The following is a 24,875-nucleotide window of genomic DNA, read 5'->3' as shown; positions in this document are numbered from 1 at the left end:
AGAAAAGAATCCTATAAAGTTGTATACGAACTCCTGGGCTCACCTCCAACATACACATACGTGGATCTGACCCCAAACAGGACAGACACCAAAGGCTTTGAGAAGTCAGTGACACTTTAGCCAAGCGACCAGGACTCATGCCTCTTTAATATACAAAGAACCAGGCAACTGTGATCAATTTTCAAAAGAAATGACAGCTAACCCACCAACTTCATGATGACCCAGCTGTTGGAATTATCAAATGTTTAAATTTTTTTTCAATTTTTAAATATTTATTTATTTTGGAGGAATAGGCCACTATTCCCCCTGCTCCTCCCCTCTGTTAGGGTGATAAAGGAAGTTCCACAGAATGGGAGCTCTGCCAGCCCAGTCTCTCAGTGGGAAGAGGGGGACAAACTCTGGAAACCAAAGTAGCTGTGTGGTATGAGCATGAAATAAACTTTTCTTGTTTATAATCACTAACACATGTTGGAGCATCTAGGTGGTTCAGTCAATTAAGCATCCGACTCTTGGTTTCAGCTCAGGTCATGCTCTCACATTCATGAGTTCAAGCCCCATGTTGGGCTCTGCACTAATAGCACGGAGCCTGCTTGAGATCCGCTCTCTCTCTCTCTCTCTCTCTCTCTCTCCCTCTTCCCTCTCTCTTTTCTGCCCCCTTCCTCCCCCCAAAATTAATAAACAAACATTTATAAAGTCACTAACACACGAGTGCAGTTCTGAGCCCTGGGAATACAGCAGTGGACTAGAGGGACAAGTTTCCCTCTGAGCTCCGTTCCAGTGTGGGGAAGCAACAATACCAAATAAAACTCCAACAGGAAAATGTCAGAAACTTATAAGTACCATCAAGGAAATAAAACTGAGTGAAGTGACAAAGAGGGACCGGAAGCTGGGAGGGGTGTGTATTTTTCAGCTGTTAGGGATGGTGTCTCTGGAAAGTTGAATTGAACTTGAATATGTAAGATGTTGATTAAAAGTCGATCAGGCTGAGACTAGGAGAAAATCATTCCAAGCAAAGAGGAGAAAGCATTTGCAAAAAATAAGTGTGGTGTGTTTAAGAAACAGAAAGAAATCATGTGGGACTTAACAAACCTACATATAATGATATGAAATGGGGTAAGAAAGATTGAGGGGTCAGATCATACAGAGTCTTGTAGGCTGAGCTGGTTATATGCATGGGAGAATGGGTATTGGATGATTGGATGGAAGGATGGATGGATGGATGGATGGATGGATGGATGGATGGATGGATGGGTGGATGGATGGAAATAGTCTAATCCTGGATAGTTAGAAACCCAAATCCACTTAGACCACTAGATGGAGCCAAACACTGGTATTTGTTAGTTGTGTCTGTTACTCCTTTGGCTAAAATTTAAAAGCATTCATGGGGGGCGCCTGGGTGGTTCAGTCGGTTGAGTGACCGGCTCAGGTCATGATCTCACAGTTTGTGAGTTCAAGCCCCACATCAGGCTCTGTGCTGACAGCTCAGAGCCTGGAGCCTGCTTCCGATTCTGGGTCTCCCTCTCCCTTTGCCCCTCCCCCTCTCGTGCTCTGTCTCTCTCTGTCTCAGAAATAAATAAACATAAAAGAAAAATTTTAAAAAATAAAATAAATAAAAGTATTCATGGTATTCCTCACTAGGAAGTAGACAAGGCTTCAACTGTCCTTAGAGCAGAGCAGAGCAGGTCATGATGTCAAAAAGATTAGGAGGTGCAAACTTAAACCTTCTTATTGCATCATTCAGAGGAGTGATTTGGCTTTAACTGGCCCTTCCTGGCAGCAGGGTACCAACTATGTCCAAAGACTGAGGATTACAAAATGCCAACCAAAGTATAAAACATGTACATGTGAGATAGAATGACTTCAGCCCGAGAGGCTCTTAGCTGATGGGCCAACTCACAATACCAGTGAAGCCATGAGGTTCTGTCTCTTTGGGCATGGCTTTGGGATGAGGCAAATCACTAAACCCACCCTGAGGTGCTGCATAACTCAATTTAAAGTCCACATTGGGCCACCTGGGTGGCTCAGTTAAGCATCCAACTCTTGGTTTCAGCTCAGCTCATGATCTCGTGGTTCATGAGTTCAAGCCCCATGTCAGGCTCTGCTCTGACAGTGTGGAGCCTGCTTGGGATTGTCTCTCTGTTCCTCCCCGCCGCGCTCTCTCTTTCTCTCTCTCTCTCTCAAAATAAGTAAATAAGCTTTAAAAAAATAATAAAGGAATAAAATAAATAAAGTCCACATCAAGGAGAAAATGAGCCATCTGCAACCACAGCATGCAGATAAGAGAAAGCCTCCTTTTAATGGGAAGCCATGAGAGATCTGTAAGCAGGAAGGTGAAAGAATCAGTGCTGGGTCTTAGGAAGTCTTAGAAAGGTTGAGGTGTTGAGAATAGAACAGAGGAAGTAAAGCCCCAAGACTCAAGATGTCCTTCAGTGTGTCTGCAAAAATTATGTGAGAATCCATGCAGGTAGGGACACTGGGCATAGAAGGGCCAGATGTGAGAGACGGAGTCTAAGAAACATAGTAAGAAGCCCTGGGAAGATTAGAAAGGAATGAGGCAGGCAATGGGCGGAGGGTAGAATCACATGCAGAAGGAGGCAGCAGACAGGTGAAACTCAAGGCATTAAAAAACAGGTCCATAGAAGGTTCGAGAAAATGGCAGGGAGGATGTGGGGGAGTAGGAGAACATGGGGAGAGAGGATTGGGCTATATGTTTGGGGGTAGGAACTTTTTAATTGTTATAGAACATTTCAAGCGTATGGAAAATCATAGAAAATAGCAAACTCATTAGGGTGTCTCTTAAATTTGACTTTTTGTACCTAAAATAATCATACACATCCTCTTCACCAAGTTTGCTCCAAATCGCAGACCCCTCTCACCAAGTTTTCTCCAAATTTGGCCTCATATAAAGTAAAATTTAAAAGAATTTAGAACTACAGTGTCTATTGCTAGACATGAGATAGTTCCATGCAAATTCAATTGCCTACCTTATCAGGCCCATCACGCCCCTTCGATAATACATATTATCGAAATAAGGTAGCCAGACACTTGTACTAAAATCCCCATGATTGTGACAGCACAGGTATTGTCTTAATACCAAAAGCAACATGTGTAGGCAATGTGATTTTCTGAAATGGTTAATAGCTCCTTGATTCTGAACAGAGCGGTTTAACGGCATTCTGGGAAGACTCCGAGTACATTTATGGTAGTTATGTTTCTCACCAGTATTCCCAGCTCTCCTCTCCCCAGACAGTAGTAAGATATAACTTTCTAATTCCCTTGAAGTTAGAGATGTTATGTGATTTGCTTTGGTCAATAAAACGTATATGAGAGGGGCACCTGGGTGGCTCAGTCAGTTAAGCATCTGACTTTGGCTCAGGTCGTGATCTCATGGTTTGTGAACATGAGCCACACCTCTCTCTCTCTCTCTCTCTCTCTCTCTCCCTCTCTCTCTCTCTCTCTCCGCCCCTTACTCACTTGCACCCTGTCTCTCAAAAAAAAAAAAAAAAAAAAGAGGGAAATGTATATAAGTGAAGTTCATCATGTCAGGTCTGCGGCATTTAGTGTTGATGCAAAACCCTACTCCAGGGGCACCTGGGTGGCTCAGTTGGTTAAGCATCTGACTCTTGATTTGGGCTCAGATCATGCTCCCATGGTTCATGGGTTTGAGCCCCACATCAGCCTTACAGCGTGGAGCCTGCTTGGGATTCTCTCTCTCCCTCTCTCTCTCTGTCCTGCCCCTGCTTGTGTGCTCACTCTCTCAAAATAAACTTAAAAAAAAAAAAAACAAAAAAAAAAAAACTCTGCTACAAAGCATACAACCTCCGAGGGCCTGGGTTCCCAAGTGGAGCCTGATGAGAAACAAACTTCTGGTACATTAAGCCACTGAGATTTGGGGGTTCTTTGTTATTGAAGCATAACCTAGTCTGGTAAATGCTAAAACTATTTTTCTGAAACGAGTTTGTGTTTTTATGCAAAATGGAATTAGGTCCAGGCTCTGATCACCTACATGAATGTCCACGTGTATTGCAAAGTCATGAAGGATCTGGGTCCCCTCTTTGGTATTCCAGACTCCCCTGTTCACTCCAGTAAAGACTAGAAGCATCCCCTCCAATCACTGTGACAGCTCAAACACCATTCCCACTCTCCCCATAGAAAACAACTGGCCTTCAGGGACCAGACACATCTGGGAGAAAACGGGTTCCTAAAGGGACAAGCCATTGCTTATTGACGTCAGGGACTATACTCTGAGCTGCCAAAGCTTCCAACTTTTCAAAAGAGCTAAAATCCAGGTTTTTATGCCAAATCTTTTTTTTTCTTTTTTTTTTTAATTTTTTTTTTAATGTTTATGTATTTTTGAGACAGAGAAAGACACAGAATGAGCAGGGAAGGGGCAGAGAGGGAGACACAGAATGTGAAGCAGGCTCCAGGCTCTGAGCTGTCAGCACAGAGCCCGACGCGGGGCTCGAACTCACGAACTGTCAGATCGTGACCTGACCCGAAGTCGGTCGCTTAACCGACTGAGCCACCCAGGCGCTCCCATGCCAAATCTTTTAATTTCTAAATATCTGCAACAACTTCGTATTTTTTTTTTTAATGTTTTTTCATTTTTAAGAGAGCATGAGCTGAAGAGGGGCAGAGAGAGAGGGAGACAGAGGATCAGAAGCAGACTCTGCACTGACAGCAGGGAGAGTGATGCAGGGCTGGAACTCAGGAACAGTGAGACCATGACCTAAGCCAAAGTCGGTCGCTCAATCGACTGTGCCACCCAGGCCCCCAACTTCATTTTTTTTTTTTTTTTAATTTAAGATTTAAACGCTCTGGGAACCAAACACAGGGTTCTCCTAGTTTGATAAGGCCCATGTGTGGCACTTTGCAAAGAGTGTTAAATGCTAATGAAATGTTCCTATTTAGTGAAATTCCCTTCTTTTCCAAGTGAAGAAACAGACTGGGAGTGATTTCCTGCGAGGGGGTAATGTGTTGCCCAAGCCACACAGTTGGCTAACACTGGTCATTAACTGATAACGTCTGCCATGTGCTCCCCTCTGCAAAATTTTATTTAACAACCAGGCAGGTTCTCTTATTACCCCCAGTTAACTAATTAATAGAATCTGGACCTTCTGATTCCCAGTCCTGCCAACCCGTCACTTATAGTTTTGGGGCTCTTTAAATAAAAATCCTGATTTCCTGCCTTGTCTGTCCGTTTCCTTACCCGTCCTCCTAGGGTTTGTTCTAAAGAGTGCTGCAGAAAAGTGACGAAGTAGAAAAAATAAATCATGAAATGAAAATTAAAAAGAGGAAATAGTGTCACAAAGAAACCCAAAGCCATAGGGGCTGTGTTCTATGCCAGGCTGGGGGCACCCCAGTTAGGGGAGAAAACACCAGAGTAATTTTTTGGACCCAAGTCCTCCCGACTGGTGGGAATAGGGGTGCTTCTATGTTATGAATTGTACTCTTCTGAGCCGTTTTAAGGTTAAAGAAGGGAAAGGGGGGCAGTGAAGAGGAAGAAGAACTTCGCGAACGGAAAAAAAAAAAAAAAAAAAAACCGAGGAGGCAGAGTTGGCTGGAGAGTACCCGCCCGCGCATCCGCCCGCGCCGAGTCCTCCGCCCGTCGCGGCCACGTGATTCAGCTAAGATGGCCGACGGGGAAAGTGGCTGCCCGGCGGGGCGGGAACCGGAGCAGGCGCCGGGACCGGAGCCGGGAGAAGAGTTCGAGATTGTGGACCGAAGCCAGCTGCCTAGCCCTAGCGAGCTGCGGAGCGCGGCCAAGCCGCGGGTGGGGCCGGAAGGCTGGTCGGCGCCCATCCTGACCCTGGCGCGGAAGGCCACTGGCAACCTGTCGGCAAGCTGCGGGAGCGCGCTGCGCGCGGCCGCGGGACTGGGAGGTGCGGACGGAGGCGCGGACGGCGCGGCGCGCGCAGGTAGGCTGCGGAGGGGCGCGCCCCGCGCGCGCCCGCGGGACAGGTGGCTGGCCGTGGAGCCGGGCTGGCGAGGGAGTTGAACCTACTTAGCCTGTTAGACGAGTTGTTCACAACCAACCTGTTAGCACGCCCAACTGCTCGTCTGTTTTCTTTATACCGTGCAAGCCAAATCAAAATAGATAACGTGGATTTGGATGGTCTGAGATTGGGCTACTCCCCTAACGAGACTCTTCTAATTGCATTCCCCCAGACAACCTACTCCCCTAACGAGACTCTTCTAATTGTATTCCCCCAGACAACCTCCTTACTCTCGTTGGTGGACTTCAACAAAATGTACGAGTTTAAGGTAGTCTGTATTTTAAAAGTACTTGAGAACTGAATCCAGTTCTGCTGTCTGCTGTAAACCTCGAAAAGCCTGCCCGGCTCACGCCTCTGGGTGTGACCGCGCATCCCGACTCACTCGGGAGTCAAAGCTCCCAGGAGGAAGTCAGGAGGCGATAGTTCCCTTCGAGCCGAGTCAACTCGCTTTGTGATGGACACAAATCACCCCATTTCCCAGAGTGTGCAATAGGGATTTTTTGATTCACCCAGTGACCTGTTATAGTCCTTTTCAGCCCTTATTATCTGGAGTAGAGTTTGAGCATGTTAGATGAATGAAAATACTAAATGATTATATCATAATATCATTAATATCATTTAAGGGTGTGACTTGGGAAGCCCTATAAAGCCAAGTATTTAGAGCCGTGCTAACCAACAAAGTAACCACTACACACATGTGATGTTTAAATGTTAAATTAAAATTAAAACTTCAGTTCCATCTTCATAGAAAGTGCTGTGGGGCAGTTGACCAAGGACGGTACTGCTAAGAATCCTAATGATGTGCCTTTGAAGTTTCTTGATTCCCTCCTGTCTATCGGTAAATGTGCTGTAGAAGTCATCACTGACACCAACATAGTGAATTGTGAGAATTTCACTAGTTAAGAAAGATTGAGGAGTAAAGTTTAAAAACTGACTTTTTTTGAGACTCTTGCAAGGGAAAGTAGGACTAGAAGGTAATGAGGGAGCCTGTTCAACAATCTAGTTCCCACTAGCTCACTGCCTTTGCACACACCTTGGGTTTGTGTTCTTTTAATGTTCATTTTTGAGAGAGAGAGAGACAGCACTCGAGCAGGGCAAGGGCAGAGAGAGAGGGGGACAGAGGATCTGAAGAGGGCTCTGTGTTTGCAGCAGTGTGCCCGATGCGGGGCTCAAACTCACAAACCATGAGATCATGGCATGAGCCGAAGTCCGACACTCAACTGACTAAGCCACCCAGGCGCTCCACACCTGTGACTGTTTGATTGTATACCCAGCCATTGGCGGTTAGTCCCTAAAGTCAAGGCATGAGTCGTTCTGGAGGCATCTGAGATCACATAGCAAGCAAATAATAAAATGTCTGCTGTTCACTGATAAATAAAATGTACCAGTGCCTAAAATAGCATGTAGCACAGAATAATAATAAATACTTGTTGAACAAATGCATATTTGAAAAATACTTGTTTTCAATCCATAGTAGTGTTATCAATAATAGCCAACACTTATATTGTGCTTAGTAGATGCCAGGTCTTAGATCTGTACTTGTGTTCATTCATTTAACTTGCATAAAGACCCTAGGTGATAGCAGGACTGACTTCCTAGTGTGCATTAATGCAGACTTTGATCATTGTGGTCATCCAGCTACTCAGAAGTGCCCCGTACTTTAAATTCTTACCATCTTCGTGTGTTTTGTTAAGTGAAGTACGTTGGAACAAAGAAGTATGTAGGGGCCTTGGAGCCGGGCTCGTGTGTGGTCCCCCAGCCTCCCTGGGACAGGTTCTTAGCCACCATAGCCCACTCAGGCTGCCCTGGGGCTTCTTCCTACCCCTCCCTGACCCCACTCCATGACTACTGCTGGTCCAGGGAGGGTTGGGGTTGTGCCCTCCGTATCTCAGGGCAGGACTGAGGGGCCTCTTGCCCACCCAACCAGATACCGACTTCATCTCTGCAGGAAATTGCAATCCCTTAGTACCGCAGGAAGGGGAGATTGACTTCCATACTTCCACCTGTGTAGCTGGCCCCATGTGATTGTCCCCGTTATAAAGAGGGAAACTGAATAAAAGAGAAGTAACTTGACCTATTTAACTTCAAAGTGACAGACCAGGACTTGAACCAAGTCTTGAACCATGCTGTTAGTCACAACACTTAAATGCCTCAATGCCTTTATAAGCAAAATGCCATGGTATACGTGGATTTTTTTTTTTTTAAATAGCCACGTTAAAGAAAATATTAAATGAGTAACTGCCACTTAGCTCTGGCACCAGTTGGGAACATGGCTTACCAAGGGCTGCAGCGTGGGGAACTGAGTGGCCAGTCCCGGATGTAATAGAATTGGCAGCCATCAGATAGGACAGGAGTGAGGGTAGGGAAAAGGAAATGGACACTGGGCAGCAGGCTCTGCAGAGGCTTCAGAAAAGCAGGTCAGGACAAAACCATGGCCACCACTTCAGCCAGGGCCAGGCAAGGGCCACCTCATTCATCTCTTTTTCTTTCTTTGATGTGTTTCCACAAGCAGTGAGGGCAGAGCTTTTTCAGAGGAACAGCAAAGGAGCAGAAATTGAATGTGAGCGGCACTCCTGCCAGGGAAAAATTTTTTTGATGATCTAGGTTAAAGGCAAATGTGGATTATTGCAGAATGCTTCAAATACTTGTTTTACAGTGTTATCCCATGTGGGGCCTGTTAGCACAGAATGCCATAGTGATCGTGTAGTTGTCTTGTTTCAGTTCTTTGTTGTTGTTTTTATAATGTTTATTTTTGAGAGGCAGTTATTTTTGTGGCCTAGTCGGTTTAGCACCCAACTTTGGCTCAGGTCATGATCTCACTGTCCCCGTGAGTTCGAGCCCCATGTTGGGCTCTTTGCTGTCAGCACAGAGCCTGCTTTAGATCTTCTGTCCCCTTCTCTCTCTGCCCCTCCCCTGCTTCTTGCACTCTTTCTCTCTCTCAAAAATAAAATAACACTTGGGGCGCCTGGGTGGCGCAGTCGGTTAAGCGTCCGACTTCAGCCAGGTCACGATCTTGCGGTCCGTGAGTTCGAGCCCCGCGTCAGGCTCTGGGCTGATGGCTCAGAGCCTGGAGCCTGCTTCAGATTCTGTGTCTCCCTCTCTCTCTGCCCCTCCCCCGTTCATGCTCTGTCTCTCTCTGTCCCAAAGATAAATAAAAAAAGTTGAAAAAAAAATTTAAAAAATAAAATAACATTTAAAAAAATAAATGTTTATTTTTGAGAAAGTGTGAGTCGGGGAGGGGCAGAGAGAAAGTGGGACAGAGAATCCAAAGCAGGTTTCACGCCGACAGCAGTGAGCCTGATGCAGGCCTTGAACCCATGAACTGTGAGATTATGACCCGAACCAAAGTCAGGCTCAACCGACTGAGCCACCCACGTGCCCCTGGTTCTTTGTTGTTTTAAGTAATGAGTGCAGGTGATAAAAAAGAAATCAAACCGTGCAAAAGATCATTCAGTGTAGATAGAGTATGTCCTCCTGCACAGGAACTGTCCCCAGTCCTGTCGTATCTTTCAGTGAGCGGTCATGCATGCTTTCATCTCCCCACGCAGTTTTCTCACAAACCACAGGACACACGCCAGGTTCTTCATCTTGCTTGTTCGAGTAATGCCTTCTCCTAATGGACGGGTGACAAAGTATGCATGTTCCTAAGAGCTAACGTGTCCAGCACAATGGCTTGCATGTGGGTACCCAATAAAGAGGGCGCTCTTTCAAAATCTTATAATTATTTACATACATATTTGCCACTGGGCAGGTGGTATGTATTATGCCTTTGTCTGTTTCTTCCATGGGCAATTTTATTTTCCACGTGTCAAAATGGCCCTCCACAACTGGTACCACTCCTTCTAGAATGAAGCACAGTAACTTTTTCTACTCCACATTGTTGAACTCAGGTTAGCCCTTGAGATGCTGAGTGAAAATTCCTGACAGTTGGGAAAGTGTCAAAGTTTTCTTCCTCATCACACTGCATTATAAGATCTTTCAAGACACCAAAGGGCTACCCGGAACTCAAATTTATAAAGCATCTACTCACTTCTCTATAACTTAGAGGCCAACAACAAAAAACCCCAAACAGCCCACTCCCCGTTCTGAGTTCTTACTCTCTACACCAAAAGTTACAACAAGCTGCCAGCCATTTGAGCCATTTGTGTCTGGAAGTTGCTTTTTTTTTCATGCCGCATAACATAAAGGTATTAAAACACACAAAAAGATTTTTTAGTCAATTTGCAGGCTTTACATAAAAATCCAGATCTCCAGGGGTGCCTGGGTGGCTCAGTCAGTTGAGCCTCCGACTTCTGCTCAGGTCGTGATCTCACAGCTTGTGAGTTTGAGCCCCGTGTCAGGCTCTGTGCTGACAGCTCAGAGCCTGGAGCCTGCTTCGGATTCTGTGTCTCCCTCTCTCTCTGCCCCTAACCCACTCGCATTCTGTCTCTGTCTCTCTCAAAAATAAATAAACATTTTAAAAAATTTAAAGATTAAAAAACAAACATCTCCAGCTGCCTCTGGAGGTTGGGCCACAGGTTCCCTCCAGCTCATATTCCCAGAGCTGCACTCGTTTCTTTTCCAGGCCTGGCCCCTGTGCAGGAGTCAAGCTCGGGATCCCTGAACACACCACTTATTTGGCAATTCAGGAAGTGTAGAACTTTGTGATGTTCCATGTGTTGTGCTGATGTGCTGAACTATTATTAATGCAGCTTAGAGAGATGTGACCAGCTTGGCTAGAGTCACAAAGCTATTAAAATTGAGAGATGGAATGGCTCAAAGGGGCGCCTGGTGGCTCGGGTTCTCACGGTTCGCGAGTTTGAGCCCCACATTGGGCTCGTTGCTGTCAGCACAGTGCCTGCTTCAGATCCTCTGTCCCCCTCTCTCTCTGCCCCTTCCCCATTCATGCTCTCTATAAAAAATAAACATTTTAAAAAGGAAGAAAAGATCCACTTCACATTTTGCCTAGCTCTCTGACTTGAGCACGAATGGAAACAGGTGAATAATGAAGAGAACAATGGATGGGACCCAGCCATGTACCCAGGAACGGTGACAGGGTTCCAGCTCATATCACCTAAAACACTAGTCTTCACATGTTTTTCTCACATGACCGCCCCCCCCCCAAAAATCTTCAGCTTGTAAAGCTAACATATAAAATTCTTCATCATAATTTTAAAGTTTGTAATATGTTTTCTGGCTTATTGTTAAGTACTGGCTTTTTAAAATAAAAGTGTTACATCCATCATTCTTTAAGTGGTATGTAAATATCTAAATGATTTGATAAGCACTACTGTCCATCTTAAAAATAAATAAGTTATTTGAAAACTTTACATTTTTTTAAAGTTTTTTATTTTTAAGTAATCTCTACACCCAACATGGGGCTTGAACTCACAACCCTGAGATCAAGAGTTGCATTGCTCTTGTGCCTGGGTGGCTCAGTGGGTTAAGCAGCGACTCTTGATCTTGGCTCAGGTAATGATCTCATGGTTTTGTGGGTTCAAGCCCCTCATTGGACTCTGTGCACTGGCCTTGGTACCTGCTTCGGATTCTCCCTCTCTCCTCTCTCAGCCCTTCCCCTGCTCTCATTCTGTCTCTCTCAAAATTAATTAAAAAAAGAAAAGAGTTGCATGCTCTAGTGACTGAGCCAGCCAGGAACCCCTGAAAACTGTACATTGTCCCTTTATTCCTTGAACTTGAATTTCCATTTCACTTCCATGGTTTTTTTTTTTTTTAACGTCTATTTATTTTTGAGAGAGAGAGAGACAGAGCACAAACAGGGGAGGGGCAGAGAGAGAAACACACACACAGAATCTGAAGCAGGATCCAGGCTCTGAGCTGTCAGCACAGAGCCCAACATGGGGCTCAAACCCACAAGCCATGAGATCATGACCTGAACTGGAAGTCAGATGCTTGACAGACTGAGCCACCCAGGTGTCCCATCCATATATATATATATTTTTTTAATGTTTGTTTATTTAATATTTATTTATTTATTTATCTATCTATCTAGAGAGAATGTGTGAACAGGGGAGGGGCAGAGAGAGAGAGAGAGAGAGAGGGAGAGAGAGAATCTGCACTGACAGAGCCCCATCTGTGGGGCTCAATCTCAGATGAGATCATGACATGAGCCAAAATCAAGAGTTGGGCACTAAACCACCTGAGCCACCCAGGTGCCCCATCCACTTCCATGTGTTTTTAAAAATGTTATTCATTCTATCATACATTTCAGAAACAAATGTAAATGAATTAAAATTCAGTAAACTTTTCTTGTGACTAAAGCTCTAAGTGTATAAAATATTTTTCTTCTGGGGCGCCTGGGTGGCGCAGTCGGTTAAGCGTCCGACTTCAGCCAGGTCACGATCTCGCGGTCCGTGAGTTCGAGCCCCGCGTCAGGCTCTGGGTTGATGGCTCAGAGCCTGGAGCCTGTTTCCGATTCTGTGTCTCCCTCTCTCTCTGCCCCTCCCCCGTTCATGCTCTGTCTCTCTCTGTCCCAAAAATAAAAATAAAACGTTGAAAAAAAAAAAAATTAAAAAAAAAAAAAAAAAAAATATTTTTCTTCTGGAATGAATTACCATTAAAATAATTAGAAATGCTAAGTTGACAAAAGGATATAATTTCTTGTTATTCTCTAAATGAGCTGGTTTGGTTTTTTGCATTAGCATGTATCTGTAGATGAAAATATGTGATTTACTGATAAAATATGATAGGATTCAGCATCAGTTTTATTCCTGTGTTTTGGTCTTTTATAGATGTGATCCCTGAGAAGCCTGGTTCATATAAAAAGAAATAGAAATGAATAATGTTGTCATAGTAATGTTGTCAAGTTTTTTAATTCCTTCCAAGTTGTGTGCCCCAAATCACACTGATCTATTGTCAAAAATTATTTTTTTGTTACTTTTTGTTCAAAGCAAAGGAAAATCACCTGACTTGCAAAGGACACAACTCAGCCATATTAAAGAAGTTTCTCAAAAAGTTCCTTACTATGATAATCCATAATTATTAGACTTTTTGGAAGTGGCCTGTTTTAGGACCATAGCACCTAGTTAACATTCGAACAATTATTTATGATATTTCTTAAGATACTTACGCTGAAAAGCATTTGAAACTGTGGTAGGTTTTCTATAAAGTGTAAGAAACTACTGAAGTACTTGAATTTGTCCATACAGATTTAAAACACTAGCAGTAATAAAATGCTATAAACTGTATATCTAACATTAATTTGGATTGAGCAACCATCACTTTTATTAACATTTCTCACATATTTATTTTAATGGATCTATTGAAAGTAGCACTTGGTACAGTACAAAATAAGTATACATTTGCTTATCTTTTAAACCATTAAACTATTTGTTGCCCTTTTTTGGCTGATGTGCTTATTATTAAATATGGTCACTGGAAGCCAAGAAAATATGGGTCAAAAGACTAGTTCCTTGGGTATTTCCAGACGTTTTTGGTTAAGGCTTGTTTTGCTCTCTTGGATCTCCCCAGATCTTTGGTTTTTACTTTAATTTATTAAATGTATTTTCTGTACTGAGATCTCTTTTTAATTTTTTTATTTAGTAATCTATATCTTAAGCATTTCACAGTGCCTGTGTAAAAATAATAAAACTCTAATAGGATGATATAGAATAAAGGAGACTGATCAGTTACCAAAAAAAGATTCCCTAAAAAAAGTTTTTACCAAGGGGTGCCTGTGTGGCTTAGTCAGTTAAGCATCCCACTTCAGCTTAGGTCATGATCTCATGGTTTGTGAGTCTGAGCCCCACATCAGGCTCAAACTGTCAGTGCAGACCCTGCTTCCTAGACCTCGGTCTCCTTCTCTCTCTGCCCATCCCCATCTCACTCTCTCTCAAAAATAAGTAAACTTTTTTTTTTTTTTTAAAGGCTTGCGGTGCCTGGGTCGGTTAAGCAGCTGACTCTTGGGTTCAGCTCAGGTCATAATCTCATGGTTTAGTGAGTTTGAGCCTAACAGTCGCTCGGCACCGACAGTGTAGAGCCTGCTTGGGATTCTCAGTCTTCCCTCTGTCTCTGACCCTCCCCCACTCGTGCAGTCTCTGTCTCTCTCAAAATAAATAAATTTTTAAAAGTAAAAACACATTTTTAAGGCTTTACTAAGACTTATCAAGTGAAAATTATACTTGTAATTCTTTCATTTAGTTACATGTTTAGACCACAACACTCAAAACAGTTGGGGACACCTAGGTGTTGCTTATTTCATTACAGCTTTGCTAACACAACATTTTTTGACAAAAAGACATAGTTTATGTGTACTTCAAATCCAGTTTCATTGAAAACATGGAGCTACAGTTTTGGCCTATTTAATTTATGGCACATGTCCATCAAGTTAATGGTATATCCTAGGGAGGAGTATTGAGACTGGATGAGAATAATTACATGTATTTGTAGGGGAAAATTTATAACTTTCTAAATTTGGGATACCCATTAGAGAGCTAGAGACCTTCCCTCTCCCCCAAGACTAGGTTTCCTTAACTAAGTACAATAAAGCAATGAGAGATTGGAAGCTCTTCATGTTTTGGATGATTTGATGAATTATCAAAGAAGGCTTCACCTCCATTTGGTATGTGGGACTTTGTGGACCCCAGGTCAATGCATAAAAAGGAAGATGTGGGATAGGGAGGGAATCTGTATCCAGGGCACAGAGGTTCAAGAGCACTGGCCTCCGGGGTTTCAAAACACACCAGGTTCGGCCACTCACCACTGACAAAATCCAAAGGCAGAGAGACAATGGGTGGTGAAGCAGAAAGGAATTTATTTCCATGAGGCCAACACTGGGAAGACAGTAGACTAGCCTTTCAAAAGCGATTTACAAAGTGCTGAAAATACAGATTTGTAGAAGCAAAATGTGGGACAAAGGCCGGTGAGTACAGACAGGTGGACAGTAAAGGTCAAGTCTATCCTGGTCTTCGAGTCAGTCACGTGGGGTCTTGCTGGCTCAGGGCAGTCCTTTTTGCCTGAGGGGGTGGTTTCTGAACGCATCCTTCTGCCAGAGGTAACAGATAAGCTGGAAAGAACTTCAATTAGAAAGTACTAAGATCAGAACGGAGGTATTTGAAGCCCTCTTTCAAATCAGGTTGTCCTGTGGAACTGTCACACTTGAGCTGGAAACGGATTTCCTTCAAGCTCCTGGGCTTGCGTAGCCCCACGCAGGAATCCTGGATATGTATTGTGATTAGAAGTCCAGTGTGGTTTACAGAACTGGGCGTGGTACCTTCTTCAGCAGTAAATCTTTACAAATTGCTTCTATGTTTATTGCTCCACTCAGGGTTCTTCCCTCCTCTTAATGAGGTTTTACCATTTTTATTTCCTTTGCCAATCATCCAGTTCATTAAAGTTTTCGAATTTATAAATATAATACATAGGATTCTCTGAAAGTAATTCACGGTCATAATTCATTATGTAGTTCTTTTCAATTTAAGCTATACATGATGTGCTCTTTTAGCTATCTTTATGTTCATATTAATGACCGTGAAATAAAACAGCTATAAAAGATTAATATCACTATTAATTTATACAGATCAATAAGACAGTTCAGCGAGAAACGTAAAAGATTTAGCAGGCAATTCACAGAATACTAGGAGAGGATAAACATGAAAAGCTACTTAACCTCATTGGTAATCAACAGCTACAAACTAAAATAATACGACTCCCTCGCCCATCCAGTTGTCAAATATTTAAGACTAAATGGTGAGGAGGGACGCGCGCGGCTCTGTTTTTTCTGCCAGGACTCGGTTAATAGCATGGAGTCTACATTTTTAATTTCCAGGATGACAGGTTCCTGGGTATTAGGGGGACACCTGGTAAACATTTGTCATGGATATCTGATACAGCCAACAAACCTTTTTTTACTCTCAAAACAAAGCGACGTTAATGGAGCTGAAATGGAAACGTAGCAGTTCTTTTGATTCTAACGGTTTTACCCACAAATGCAAAACTCGTAATTGTCCAGTAGCTGTGGGCAACAGTTGACGGGCAACAACGAGAATTTGAGTCTGGAACTGAGGGGCAGAGGCCTCCCCGAAGACACTTGGGCTGACACCATGGGACAAAAGAGCCGGTTCAGTTGGCCTTCTGAACAGGCTGAAGACGAGGGGAACTCCGGCAGAGGATGCAAAATGGCGCCCGTGAGCTTCGTGGGCGTGGCCTCTAGCTGGGCTCGTCCAATTGGAGTGTTCAGGGGCGGAACGCTTTCCCCCAGCTCGCCTTCTATCTTGGGGCGGGGCTTCCTGGAGTTTGCCCCCTTCCATTGGTCAAAAATGGAATACTGGGTGTGGGAAAGGCCAATCTCGGTAAGTCTTAGTAGGACGGTCGCCTTAGCAACGCGCGGAGCTGTCTGGGAAAGGTCTCGGGAAACTGACCCGCGGCTTAGGTTTCCCGGGTGCATCTATGACCTCCAGGGATCAGAGGCCGTTTGACTGCGAAACCCAGTTATCCGTCCTCCCGCACGTCCGGGCTCAGAACAGATTGCCTGGCCCCGCCTGGACGATCTTCCATCCATTGCCCTGCATCTAAAGTCCTCACCCGGGAACACACTCAGCCCACTAACGAAGCTGTCCCTGTTTGTGCCCCAACAGCTTCCAAGTGCCAGATGATGGAGGAGCGTGCCAACTTGATGCACATGATGAAACTCAGCGTCAAAGTCTTGCTCCAGTCTGCCCTGAGCCTGGGCCGCAGCCTGGATGCGGACCATGCCCCCTTGCAGCAATTCTTCGTAGTGATGGAGCACTGCCTCAAACACGGGCTGAAAGGTGAGCCTGAGGGGGGGCGTTCGGGGGCGTGGAAATTCGGGCTAGCTGTTTGCTCAGCAGGCATTCATCAGTGCCAAACATTGTTCTTGGTGCTTGGGATAACAGCAGTGTACAAAACCGACAAGCGTCCCTGCCCTCAATAAGTGACATTTAGAGCAGCACTGTCTGGTAGGTCAGCTACATGTGCAATTTTTACTGTTCTGCTAGTCACGTTTAAAAAAAAAAAAGTGAAAATAAACAGGTGAAATTAATTTTAAGAACATACTTTTTTGTCCCCAGTATATCCAAAATATGATTTTTACACACAATATTTAAAAGCCTTATTAATGAGATTTTTATATTATTCTTTTTTATACTAAGGCTTAAAAACCCACTGTGTTTTACATCTCGATTGCACTGGCTACACTTCAAGTGCTCAGTAGCACATGTGGCCACTGACTACCTCTGACAGCACAGTTCTAGAGGACCAGACAGTAAAGGCAGAAACAAACTTAATTACAAAATGCTACAAATTCAAGGAAGCAACATGGGTTTCTACTAGAGTGAGAGGGGAAGGCCTTGCTGGGGAACTATGAGCTGAGACCCAAAAGAGAGTTAGCCGTGCAGAGATTTGGGGCAAGAGCATTCCTGAGGGAGAAAAAAACAGGTGCAGAAGTCTTGAGTGAGACCGAGCTTGGTTTGAGGAAGATACCAGAGGGCTCAGAGGGAGAGTGCGGGGAGATGAGGTCAGGGAAATAGATTGGGGGGTGAGGGAGGCTGGATGGTGTAGACCTTTATAGGTCACATGAGGAGTCGGATTTTATTCCAACTGTATCTGGAGGATTTTAAGCAAGGGAAAACATGACCTGACTTACATTTTTAAAGCAACTTCCACGTGTTTGAACAGATTGTAAGGGTGGGCAGCTGACCGTATTGGGAGCAAGAAGACCCATTAGAAGATTATTGGCAGCGGGTCAGATGAGGGACGGTGGGGATAATTTGAGCATTGATTTTGACATCAGGTAGGAGGGAGAAAGGGGAAGGCTTTCTACAAGCAATACAGATATGAGATACTTGTTTTATTTCATGGGCAGTAAATACTTGGAGTAAGAACATAGTCGGGATATCAGAGAAACCCTGTCACCAGAGGAAGGGAGAGCTCGTTTGTTACCTGGCATCTGAGTCCTGAGACTAAATCAGGATTAAGTGGTAGAGTCGTGCATTGTCTGTTTGGCTTTTGGGAGAGAGACAGTGGACACCTGAAGACATTTTGCAACCTGTTCTTATAAATAACACTTTTGTTTTCCCTTTTAGTCAAGAAGAGTTTTATTGGCCAAAATAAATCTTTCTTTGGTCCTTTGGAGCTGGTGGAGAAACTTTGTCCAGAAGCATCAGATATAGCCACCAGTGTCAGAAATCTGCCAGAATTAAAGTGAGTGAGAAGCAGTTACACTGACTTAATGTTAAAAACAAAAACAAAAACAAAACCTTGTATTTACCCGTTTCTCAACTACTTGCTGATAAAACTTTTTCTAATTCAGAACAAATTGTAGCATGAGCCACACTCTACTTAAACTTTAGTTCCAGCCCTGATGCTCATAATCCTCAAGATCTTCAGCAAGATTTGCCCCTCCCTGAGCCTCAGTTCCCTTATCTTTCAAATGGGGTTTGAAAGATTCCTGCTTGTCACACAAGGTCACGTAGTTTGAAAGATGAGGTGGGGCACCTGGCTGGCTCAGTAGAGCATGCAACTCTTGAGTTCAAGCGCCATGTTGGGTGTAGCGATTACTTTAAAAAAGAAAAGGTGTTGTCACCTGAGGAGCGGTTACAGGAGTAAAAGGAGTCATCATTACACTCCTGGGAATCCGTGCTTCAGATACATCTGGGCACCTTTCTGAATAGTGTAGTTCGGGCCAGATTTTCGATTCTGGGACATGAGACATTTGTGAAAAGGTGAGACTGACAAATCATTTGCCATGTCTGGGTTTGCCTCAGGATTCCCCATGCATAGGCTCAAAATAAAAAACTGGACAGAATACAAACAAGGCATCATCATGAAATTTGGAACTAGAAAGGGACCTAGAGATCCCTGGGCCGATACAAAAGAGCACCCTGCAGTCTCCCAGAGGGGGACACGACTGTCCAGCCTCTGATGCTTCTTCTAAGGACCTAGCCTGTTCCATTTTGAGATAATGATAATAACCAGCATTCACTAAGGGCCTGCCATGTGCCAGGAGTTGTGCTAAGGACATTTCAGGATCTCATTTAATCCCTCTCAACAAGCCTCTGGGGAAGCTGTTGGAATCCCCACTGCTAAGTACAGAAACTAAGACTGAGTAGCTAAGTAACCTGCCCAAGGTCCGTTAGCAAGTGAGTAGTAGAGCTAGGAAGAGAACACAGGTCTGCAGGACTTTGGAACCTTCTAAAGCCCATTGACCTCCATTGCTACAGAACCCTATGCATTCTTATCAAGACGAAATTTAAGCCTCTGTCCCTGTCCCTAGTTCAGTCCTCTGGGCTCGTACCACAGAAGGTGAAAGCCTTTTGTACATGACAACCTTCAAATCTGTATTTGGTGATCTGTCATGCACTTCCCTCGTCTTCTGCTTTGCTTCATACTTATGTGGTCCTGTTTGCCCACCCCTTCCGACCAGCTTACTCCCTCAGGAGTGAAGCAGCTAGACCAAGTCCCAGCGTGTTCAGGTCGGAGTAGAACAGTCCCTCCTACGCTCAGACCTCTGTTTCCAGTTATGCATGGGAGGCATTTTTGAAGCCTTATGCTAACAAAGAGCTCACTGTCAGCTAAACCCACTACTCTGTTCCCCTATTAACTCTGGCTGCTAAACAGGCTTAGGTACCAAAATCCTACCCTGTCTGCCAAAGAGGAAATATACAATAGTTCCCTTTCCTTGATGCCTCCAGGAGTAGCCTCACAGGGGGCTGCATGGGAAAGGACTTTTTTTTTTTTTTTTAACTATTTCATTAAATAGTAATGAAAGTTCTAAAATTTTGGTATTATTTTGGAAGTTATGACTAGTGGGTTTTTTTTGGGGGGGAAGGGGTTGTTTAAGGTTGTTTGAAACTTGTAGGATGAATTTTTGCATCCTGAGAGGAATCTATCCAAAATTCAGTTCCCCTGTCTAAAATGAAAATACCAGGGTGGGGCACCTGGGTGGCTCAGTCTGTTAAGCGTCTGATTCTTGATTTCAGCTCAGGTCATGATCTCACAGTTTGTGGGTTTGAGCCCTGCATTGGGCTTTGCACTCACAGTGGGGAGCCTGCTTGGGATTCTCTCTCCTCCTCTCTGCCCCTCCCCTGCCCTCTCTCTCTCTCAAAAAAAAAAAAATTTTTTTAAAAGAAAAAATATCAGAGCTCCTAGGTGGCTCAGTTGGTTAAGCATCTGAGTGTTGATTTTGGCCTCAGGTCATGATCTCACAATTGTGAGACTGAGCCCCGCATCAGGCTCCACACTGGGTATAGAGCCTGCTTAGGATTGTCTCTTCACTCTGCTCCTCCCCCCCCCCACATAAATAAACAAACAAATAAATAAATGAAAATATCTTTTGCAGTATGATTTGTCACCCAGAATTTTTTCTTTTTTTTTTTTTTAAGTTTTATTCATTTTGAGATAGAGAAAGCAAGTGAGGCGGGGGGGGGGGGGGGAGAGAGAGAGAGAGAGAGAGAGAGAGAGAGAATCCCAAGTGGGCTCAATACTGCCAGCGCAGAGCCCGATGCAGAGCTCAAACCCACACATCATGACATCATGACCTATGTCTGACATACAAACCTAATCTGGTATTTCCTGGCCCCCTGTGAAATTTTGTGAATATATGCAAAGGTTTACCTAATTGTATTTGTTCCAGAAATCAGATTTTTGAGGATTAAGAGTGTTTTTTTCTCACTCTTTTGTCAAAATAGGCAGTTCTTCCTGCCCATGGGTCCTGTCCCCATGCTTTAATAAAATCATCTTTTTGCATCAAAAAAAAAAAAAACCAACCAGACAAAAAGTACATGTCCATCCGCTACAAAATTCAAACTGTACCCAAAGAGCTGTTTTCTGGGCTTCCGCAGACCGTATGTTCCACCCAACCCCCAAAGCCACTATTCTTACAGTGTTCTCTGTGTTCATGTTGATGTGCATGTACATGTGTGAATATGTGTATCTCTTTAAAGTGGGGTTTGAGGGATTTTTGGTGTTAACACCTTAACAGTTTGATTCTCTGAATTCTAGGACAGCTGTGGGAAGAGGCAGAGCATGGCTTTATCTTGCACTCATGCAAAAGAAACTGGCAGATTATCTGAAAGTGCTTATAGACAATAAACATCTCTTAAGGTATTTTTTTCCCTCCTATCTTTGCTTGTCTTTCGCTCTGTAAATAATTAGAACATAGTTCTGCAGATTGTTTTGAATTGAAACGAGTATACAACATACACAGCTTTTATTTGAATTATTATTCATCATAAATTTCCTGTGGCTTAGTTTTAAAAGAGTATTTTAGTTTGTAAGCACGGGTATCTGAAAGTCCTTTTGAATGAAGAGTCATACTTACTTTTCATTTTGAAAAGTCATTTCGAAACTCATTCTTCAAAATCCCTATGATTAGGTAACTGACAGCCTACTCAGTTAAGCTTCAACAAAATGTTATTTATTTGACTTGTTGATAACAGGGAAAAAATGACTTTAAAACCAGATGCAGTGAACAACTTTAAAGTATAAAATCCTGCTTTTTTCAAGATATTACCTATCTTAGGATTCCATATCCAGTTTGTAAAATTTTATATCTCTTAGCGTCAGTAATGACTAACTGGCTGTCTCTGAAATTTATGACTGGTTCATTTTTTTTTTTAATGTTTATTTATTTTGAGATAAAGAGAGAGAGCAGGGGAGGGGCAGAGAGAGAGAGGGAGAGAGTCCCAAGGAGGCTCCGCACTGTCAGAGCCCAACATGGGGCTTGATCTCACAAACCATGAGATCATGACCTGAGCTGAAATTCAAGAGTAGGATGCTTAACCGACTGAGTCACCAGGTGCCCAAGACTGGTTCATTTTTGATATTTATAAATATATAAATATAAATTTATAAAATATGTACATATAAACGTATGTAAACAAAAATATCTTCATAAAAGGAATTTTCTCTAGAACATGAGCATTTATAAGGGAAGAATCTCTCTAGAGTTAATCTTTTCGTCTAATTGAGTTGAAAGTAGCTTTTATAGTATGGCCTGCCACTCAAAATTTTCCACATTTTAAGTCATGGCTTATTATTGATTATATCTTTAACATGATAAATGCACTTTTAAATACTTCACATACTTTGCACTTTGAGTAAAGTCACACTGAGTAGCTTCGAGGTACAGATTTTGTTCTAATGAACTAATTCTTTTTTTTTTTTAATTGACTTATAGTTAACACACGTTACATAGTTTCAGGTGTGCAACATCATGATTCCACAAGTCTACACCATGATGCTGTACTCACCACAAGTGTAGTTACCCTCTGTCGCCGTGCAGAGTTACCACAGCACCATTGACTATTCCCTATGCTGGACCTTTCATCCCTATGACCTAACGAACTAATTCTTAAGATGATAAGTTCTCATGCACTCACACACACACACACAGCTGGTAAACTAGCACATCACTGGTGACCAGGAGCAGTAGTAGACAGGGGATAGGGCCCCACTATGAATGGCTGAGGTGACTCGGGAGGTAAGTAAAAGCATCCAGTGTTGCTCCGTGGGACACAGGGAAGAGGGAAGGGTTTTATTCTTGGATGTGGGGGGTGTGGAAACCTGCTTCCGGCTAACATGAGTGTAGAAATAGTTCCTCACAGTGCGGAAAAAGGAGCCAGCAGAGAAAGGAAGGGCAGAGTGATGGTCAGGAACAGAAGAGCCAAGAGGAGGTGAGAAGGACCAGGGTCCAGGGTCCAGATGGAGGAGTCAGCCTTAGACTAGAGGTGGGAGGAGCCCATTCTCAACCACAGGAAGAGAAGAGAGGCCAGAGAAGAAATAGCAGCACTTGAAGCAGGTGGGGGCAGGAGGAAATGGACACCAGGGAGTTTCTGGCTTCTGGTGAAGCCGGCAGCCCAGCTGTCAGCTGGGAGATAAAAAGGGGTGCAGGTCAGGGAGATGGGGTGGTGAACATCCCTTCCTAAGAAGCCCCCTGCTGTGTCAATCTCTTTCAGTGAGTTCTATGAGCCTGAGGCATTGATGATGGAAGAGGAAGGGATGGTGATTGTGGGTCTGCTGGTGGGACTCAATGTTCTCGATGCCAATCTCTGCTTAAAAGGAGAAGACTTGGATTCTCAGGTAAAATAGGAATCTTGGCTCTAAGTGGAATGCCTTCTTTGGGCCAGGGATTTTCCATAAGACCTGAGGACATGGGCTGAGCCGAAGAAAGGGGCAAATGGTAGAGGGTGTCTACTGGAAGGCTGGGGCAGAGGGGGAAGCCCCCCGGGGAAGGGGAAGTCTTGGCCAAGGCACAGAGGCACATGAAATGAAGGTAGAGGCTGGGCTCAGTTTCCAGGCCATCGGTGTCCTGCAAAAGGGTTTGTCTTTTGTGTCTGGAACCTTGGAAAGCCATCAGAGGGCTGCCTGGGTAGCGCAGTGAAGCATTTTGACTCTTGATTTCGGCTCAAGTCACGATCTCCACAGTTCGTGGGTTCGAGTCCCATGTCAGGCTCTGCACTGACAGTGTGGAGCCTACTTGGGATTCTCTGTCTCTGTCTCTCTCTCTCAAAATAAATAAATAAACTAAAAAAAAAAAAAAAAAAAAAAAAAAGCCATTGGAGGTTTTTAAGCAGTGTACTGAAATGATTGGGCCCAGCTTAGAGAAAGAGCAATCTAGCAGCCATCCAGGTCATAAGTTTAGAAGGGGCCAACAGTGGAGACAGCAAAAACAGTGAGCAAAGTCCCAAAGGTTGGATGGGGACTAGGAAGGTAGAGTCAGGAGAGATTTGGGAAGTGAGATGATACAATGGGGTGCAAATGAAAGCAGGCAGCACAGATCAGAGTGCCCTGATGGGTGAGACAGCCCTCTTGGGAGGCTTTCTTGCTTATGGGAGCAGGTGACCAGAGTTGAGCCCTACGCTCCTGGTGGCAGTGACAATAGATGTGTGACGGGGAGAGACACCCCGACCCATCCTGACCTCCACCCCTGTTCAGAGCATCTGTAGCTGTGGTTGGGCCAATGCCCAGCCTTCTTCCTGCCACAAGTTTGGATCTGAAGAATCTAAAGCTTCCTCTAATCCCTCTATACCCAGGTCAGCTTGTTCTTGTTTTGTTTTTTTTCTTATAACCTCTCCCCCCTTTCTTCCCCAATAGTTTTATTGTTTTTGTATGTTGAAAATTTTTCAAAAAATACAGACAAGTATTTGAAAAGAAACAAAACTTCACACATAATCCCATATTCAGAGAGTAATACAGTGTTACATTTTGATATCTATCCTTCCAGCACAAGAATAGGGGGTGTATGTTTATATCTTTTATTAAAGGTATTTGGACTTTTGTTCAACCAAAATATGATTATTCCAGACACACCATTTTGTAATTTTGTTTATTTCACACTATGTCCCACATAGCTCTCAATGTCAGTAGAGATATAAACCATTTATTTACTTACTTTTAGCTTATTTTATTCATTTTGACAGTGCACACATGCACAGGAGGGTGGGCAGGAAGGGGGCAGAGAGAGAGGGAAAGACAGAATCCCAAGCAGGCTCTGCATTGACAGTGCAAATCCCCACAGGAGGCTCAAACTCACAGTGAGATCATGACCTGAGCCAAAATCAAGAGTCCGACGCTTAACCCTGAGCCACCCGGGTGCCCTGAGATATAAATCTTTTTTTTTTTTTTCTTAAGTTTATTTATTTTGAGAGAGAGAGAGAGAGAGAGAGCATGGTGGGGTAGGGGTAGAGAGGGAGGGAGAGACAATTCCAAGCAGGCTCCGCACTGACACAGAGCAGAGCCCAACACCAGGCTGGAACCCATGAACCATGAGATTGTGACCTGAGCCGAAATCAAGAGTCGGACACTTAATTGACTGAGTCACCCAGACGCCCAAGATATAAACTATTTAAATGGCTGCACAGTACAAGCACACCTCAGAGATACTATGAATTCAGTTCCAGACCTCTGCGATAAAGCAAGTATCTC

General features: G+C 43.9%; 1 protein-coding gene across 3 annotated transcripts in view; it reads left to right on the top strand.

Moving 5' to 3' along the window:
- The first annotated feature begins 5,602 nt into the window (after nt 1-5,602).
- The window catches only part of RUFY1 (RUN and FYVE domain containing 1), a 60,198-nt gene continuing 40,925 nt past the window's right edge, over nt 5,603-24,875 (top strand). Inside the window, exons 1-5 of one of the 3 annotated variants that reach the window (XR_002157119.2) lie at nt 5,603-5,918; nt 16,568-16,741; nt 18,035-18,152; nt 20,952-21,053; nt 22,907-23,030. Coding sequence is in view for 2 of the 3 variants with exons in the window: in XM_003980650.5 (XP_003980699.2) it covers nt 5,633-5,918; nt 16,568-16,741; nt 18,035-18,152; nt 20,952-21,053; nt 22,907-23,030 (804 nt within the window). In the remaining variant the exon portion in view is untranslated. The remainder of the gene's footprint in view (nt 5,919-16,567; nt 16,742-18,034; nt 18,153-20,951; nt 21,054-22,906; nt 23,031-24,875) is intronic. The other 2 variants (XM_003980650.5, XM_006927515.4) reach the window with 2 other exon arrangements.

The sequence above is a fragment of the Felis catus genome, chromosome A1 (assembly GCF_018350175.1).
Source record: "Felis catus isolate Fca126 chromosome A1, F.catus_Fca126_mat1.0, whole genome shotgun sequence".
Taxonomy (NCBI): domain Eukaryota; kingdom Metazoa; phylum Chordata; class Mammalia; order Carnivora; family Felidae; genus Felis; species Felis catus.
The sequence above is the reverse complement of the archived record's forward strand: the minus strand, read 5'-3'. Positions and strand labels throughout refer to the sequence as shown.